The sequence below is a fragment of the Cibotium barometz genome, chromosome 23, assembly GCF_041138505.1.
Source record: "Cibotium barometz isolate CiBa-2024 chromosome 23, ASM4113850v1, whole genome shotgun sequence".
NCBI lineage: Eukaryota > Viridiplantae > Streptophyta > Polypodiopsida > Cyatheales > Cibotiaceae > Cibotium > Cibotium barometz.
In genome coordinates this window covers 46,270,820-46,276,601 of record NC_141068.1, presented here as the reverse complement: position 1 = coordinate 46,276,601, position 5,782 = coordinate 46,270,820, and the positions used below count along the sequence as shown (strand labels likewise).

The 5,782-nt window shown below is 36.6% G+C and overlaps 1 protein-coding gene across 1 annotated transcript; it reads left to right on the top strand.

The window, feature by feature from the left end:
- The first annotated feature begins 1,187 nt into the window (after positions 1-1,187).
- On the top strand, positions 1,188-2,498 carry LOC147626000 (uncharacterized). Its single transcript, XM_086817883.1, has 2 exons — positions 1,188-1,671; positions 1,794-2,498. The coding sequence occupies exons 1-2, from the start codon at positions 1,273-1,275 to the stop codon at positions 2,436-2,438; spliced, it is 1,044 nt and encodes a 347-aa protein (XP_086674009.1). The 5' UTR covers positions 1,188-1,272; the 3' UTR covers positions 2,439-2,498.
- The last annotated feature ends 3,284 nt before the right edge of the window (positions 2,499-5,782 follow it).

Below are 5,782 nucleotides of genomic sequence, written 5' to 3'. Positions count from 1 at the left end.
CATCATTAGCTTATGACATTTTGTGGACATGATCTTTTTTTTTTTGCTTTTTGACAAAATGGCTCTTTATATATATAATTGCACCAAGAGGTGACATTTGAGTTTGCAAAAGTGCACAATGAACTTGGATGTGTTTCTCGTTTCTATACTTGCACTTATGTAAGCTAAAAGGGTTAGAGGAAGCTTTTGATTGTTAAGTTTCTAGGTTTAGACCAAAGTTGGTTGTATGAGAAAGCTAAGTTTATTTGCCACTTGTATAGTTGTAAAGTTCTAACCTAAAGTTGAAATTTCAAATCTATATCGCATTCCTTTATACACCCAAGTTGCTTGGATATTAGAATCTTGTGTAAAGTGACGTCCCTATTTATAAACTTTGAACATTTATTTAATGATCTTGAAGAATCCTAAAAGGTGAATGCTAGCATTTTCTAATTAGCGGGACGCCAACATGCTAATTATTGGAAATTATCATTACTAATGGAAATAAACATATAATTAATAGAAATTGTTACTAACATTTCTATTCAATTGAATAACAATCATGTTCACATATGTCAAAAAAGACTTCAAGGTATTAACCTTTTTTTTAATGATTCAATTGAATAACAATCATGTACACGTGTCAAAAAAGACTTCTAGGTATTTCAACTAGTTTGATCCTAAGTATTATTTGGAGTTGCCAATGGCCATGGGTGTGTAGCCTAGCAGCGTCAGTAATTTGTGACCGGGAAAAGGGAGGGGTGTGGTCCCCTTACTTACTTGCATGTGGCTTAAGTCCGAGGTTATGCTTTTTTTTTTTTTTGGGTTTGTAAACCATGTAATTGGTTCCTATACTTCATAATATAATTCTGCACTTTTTGTTAAAAAAAAAGGAGCTAGGTTGCAACATTGACCTAAAATTAAATGACGTGGAGAAAAAATTATGTCATCAATGTAAGTGCCTTTTTTTAAATATAATACTTAATGACGTGGAGAAAAAATTATGTCATCAATGTTAGTGCCTTTTTTTTAAATATAATAATTAAAGGTTAAAACTAATGTGATAACACGAAACATCAAAAAGGCGCTTGGTAATATGGTTTGCCAAGCATCCTTGTCAATGTGCTACAGGGGTTGCAAAGTGTATATCCCTTATAAAAAGACCACTACTGCAGGGGGGGGGCAAGGTTCAGGGTGGTGGTGGCAAAGCAGGGAGGTCCATATATTGTACTCATTTTGCAACAGCCTTAAGTGAAAATAACTGTTGTGCCAGTAGTAGTATTATTTTGCAAGATGTATTCTGATCACCTGGTCGTTAACCCGCAACCCAATCAGTACACAAGAACACTGATATCGGAGCCACATCTCTCCCTTGCACCAGCTTCCTCATCAGCTCCAATGCTTAGCAGTGATCATTTCAAAACCCTTTTGCAGCCGCATCTCCCCACTATCATAGAAGATAGTAGTTATAATATTAATACCAGCAGTGTAGCTATGGTGCCAAGATTAGGAGAGTCTAGTAGCCTTAAGAGAAAAAGAGATTGGATGAGTAGCTTAACCCAACCACAACTCCACTCCAGCAGCTTGGGCCTTAATAATAACAAAGGCAATTCTTCATCCCTGCTGACCAGTGTGAGGGTTAATAATGGGTCAAGCTTTCCTGCAGGCTGGGAGCAATACTTGGACCTCCAGGCATGTTGTCGAAACCTTACCTTAATCTTACTCAGCTTTGTTTTAACAAATTAACCTAGACACAAGCATGCTTTCCAGGACTAATTCTCTTACAGGATTGCTATTCACTATATGTTTAACAGTCTGGCGAAACGTACTATGTGAACTGGAATACGAGAACAAAGCATTGTAGACTGCACTGTCCGGAGGTTCAAAGGTGCCTTGGCACTCTGGCCAAAGACACGGCAGATCAGAGCATGGTGAGAGCTTCACTGAAAGAGAGCTGGCTTTCCAAGATGACTGCAGCAACCTCAGCGCTGATTAATACGACAGGAACTCGCTCAATCAACCACAAAGCTCACCATGAGCCCCTTTCAATGATCAACTTAGGTAAAGCAATATCAAAACAACCAAATCTTGACCTGAATTTGGCATGCACTGGCAAGCAAAATCTCATCAAAGGTCTCGTTACTGAGAATTATATCAATACTGATGCAAGCTGGCCCTATAATGGCATGCAAAGCCCAAGTTTAATCTCCAACTTAAGTGATAATATTGCCCATAAGGTGGCTAGAGTGTCTACAATACTAGGGCCGGCTACAGCTGTGTGTACAAACTGCAACATGTTTGTCATGATTTCACCACCTTCTCCGGGACAGTGTCCCAACTGCAGCCACGTTCTCGACAGGTGGCCTGATGACCTGGCTGCACGGGCTGGACCCCCCGACACGTCAGCAACTTCTCTTCAGCAGCTGCTTGAGATCTCCAGTGACATAACAAAAGCATAGCAAGGCAGCTTCTAATTGTAATGTAATGTATTCCACAATACAAACGACCATTATCATGAATTATCATAAATTATAAATTATATTATGCATACTTTTACAATCTTTCTTCTTGAATTGGTTGGAATTAGAAAGTACAACACAACACACACACACACACCCATGCATGCCACTGCTTGCATAGTCATGAGGGCTTGAACCCATGACCTTGGGACTCTCAAGCTTTACCTTTATCCACTACACTAACTCGCCAGTCGGCATACTTTTACAATCTTGCTTAGAAGTTTGTTCATGTCTCAAGAATATGTATGTGAATGTTAGAATGTAACCATTGGGTTCTAGGAGAATAGTGGTTTCCTTAATTAAGAAAGATTATTTGCTTGAGGTCTATGCAAGCCTTTCCCACTTTATTCTGAGGGCTATAGACGGACTATGAGGTGTATACTAATTATGTATTATGTGTTTCATTCATAAAACAAGTTGACCCATGATTTTTAGAAACATTGATTCGTTAAAGCATTGTAAAGAATAATGTTATATGCAATACAAAGCAAAAACATATGTCCTTGAAAACGTCTACATTAAGTGTGGTTTAGATGTTAATGATTAGTGTTTTGACCTATACATGAGGGTACATACAATATTATGCACCCATTGTTTGGAAACAATGTTTACTACTACCTACCTACATCGATAGAGATGGATCAATAGGATTGCATCATATGGATATGTGTATGGGTGGGTAGATCCACATATGTACACTCTTATAGATAGCAATAGAAATTGAGCCAAAGATGTCCAAATTCCTATAACTTTGTTTTCTTGCACAAGTTTAATCACTTCAAGGAGAATAAGTGATTATGTATTGTATTTATTTGAAATGTATGAAAAGATTCTTGTTTAGAACTCAAGTTTGTGTGAGTGTCTATATTCATGACTATACACACGTTACTACACATATAGGAAAATATATATAATGTGTGTGTGTGTGTATGAGAGAGAGAGAGAGAGAGAGAGAGAGAGAGAGAGAGAGATAGAGAGGTGAACATTTGCACATACATCACAAGTATGTTGTATTTTAGAGATTACAGAATCAACATAAAGTTGTCATGATGATGCAAAAGAGAAGGGTGCATAGAAAATATAGGAAGTTTAATAGAGAATCCTAATAGTCCTTAAATGCCCCCCCCCCAAAAAAAAGAGAGAATATGGGGCTTAGGTGAGTTCAAAATTCGACAGTTAAGTTTTTTAGATCTCATTTGAAAAATTTTGGTGATCTGTTAGAAGGCATGTGAAAGTTTTATAATTTAATAATAGAAAATTTAATATGAATGCAAAGTACTCCAAACTCATGTGGATTAAGGTTGTTGTAATGGTCAATTTATTTAGAAAGGGTTAATTTGAGTTTGGGAAGCTCATTTTTCACCACGTATAAGTGAAAATCCTCATTTTATATCCATGCAAGTCTAAACCTAAGGCTATTTAGTTTTGGTAATGAACCCAGCCTAGAAGCCATGCCATGTGTAAGCCTAATCTAGCTTTGATATCCTAGGCTTGATGGGCTCACCTCCTACATGTCTATGCTACCTTGTGTCCATGTCAGCTTGGGGAGACTCCAAATAAGCATTATGCCATCTCACCTTCCTACCTGGACCATTGTCCATGTCAACATAGTCAACCATAATGCCATTTTATTCTAGCCATTTTCACATGCCACATCCCATATGTTACATGGCATGCCACCTCACGTGATGCCATGCCATGCATGCGTGTACACATGGATATGCCACATCACAATCAACCTACCACATAGTCGCCATGCCACATCATCATTTATCCATGGCTCCATGTATGCATACATCTATACTTTAAATGATTTTAAATATTTAACTTAATTTAATAATCATTTAGCATAAAAATTTACTTGAAATAAAATATGTTTTCAATCAACTCCAAAATAGATTAGCTATAATATTCCATATTTGAAATAAGAAAAAATATATATTAATAATTAAAATAATATTCAAAATAAAACTATATTTATTATTAAGAATATACAAAGTAATATATATTAATTATTAAGAGTTATAAAAATAATTACATATTAATTAGTTACAAATATATTTAAAATGTAAAAATGTAAAAAACGTTAGATATTAAGACCATACAAAATTAATGAAACTTTATTTATATTAGTTATTACATAATAAAAAGATGTATAAGAATATATGAATATATAAATAATAAAGATTTAAAAGTGGTAATCGAGTTCTTTCTAGCTCCACTACCTACTATATGCACATAATTCTAAGCTCATTGGCACACAATTCTAAGTGCATTTGAGTAAACTTTTAGTAAACTTGTGGATGAGCTCTCTTTGATCCTCTTAGCGCTCTTGACATTAATTTAATCTTAATCCTTATCTTAGCTCTTCTAATCCCTTCTAATCCTCTTAGCTCCTTTAATCTCTTCTTATTCTTATCCTCTTAATTTAATCTTAATCCGTATCTTAGCTCTTCTAATCCCTTCTAATCCTCTTAGCTCCTTTAATCTCTTCTTATTCTTATCTTAGATCTGTTAATCCTCTTAGCTCTTCTAATCCGCTTCTTCACTCTTCTAATCCTTGTCTTAGCTCTTAGAATGGGTTTCCAAAGCCATAGAAGTCGAAAAAATGTTAGGTCTAGGAACAATCTCGCCCATCTCGTTTTGTTGAAGAGGGAAGGAAAATGATAGCTTATGAGTGAAAGAGAGAATGGAGAGCATACCAACGACAAGCAAGAATTGTCGGTGATAGGATTTTTTGTGGCCAAGAGAACATGCTCAAGGGAGATGCCCACTCCAACCCCAAGAGAAGAAAATAATAAATTGGGCATGGTTAGGGACCTTAGGAAACATAGGATTCTTGCATGGATAGCTGTGCAATTGTAATTAGTTGTAGTAAGCTGTTGTTAGGACTGTTGCATGGTGAATAGCCGACAGGATTGGGTAGAGTAGGTGAGGTCAGGCATGGAGATAGAGCATAGTTGCGCAAGAGGAAAGGGGTAAGCGTTTTGGGCATTGAGTAAGGATTGTGTAGAGAGCATTGTGAGAGCTTTTGTGTGTTGAAGAAGAGATTGTTTTGAGAGCTAGTGTTTGGTTGTGAAGATTGCTGTGAAGCTGGTTAGCTATCTGTGGGCTTGTTTTGTGTACAAGGCAACGGGGGATTGTTGAGAAGACTTAGATCTATCTAGAGTAAGGGATTGTAGGAGTGGTTGAGGGTTCTATGTGGGAGATTGTGTCCCAAGATCTCATAGAGTGCATCGCTATTGGAACTTGGGCCAGATTAAGGATTGCTCACAAGATTTTCC

Bases quoted from the DNA above. Each gene is read 5' to 3' on its own strand.
- LOC147626000 (XM_086817883.1), top strand. From the start codon at position 1,273: ATGTATTCTGATCACCTGGTCGTTAACCCGCAACCCAATCAGTACACA. The intron at 1,672-1,793 runs GCATGTTGTCGA...TATGTTTAACAG, and splicing joins AGCAATACTTGGACCTCCAG to TCTGGCGAAACGTACTATGT.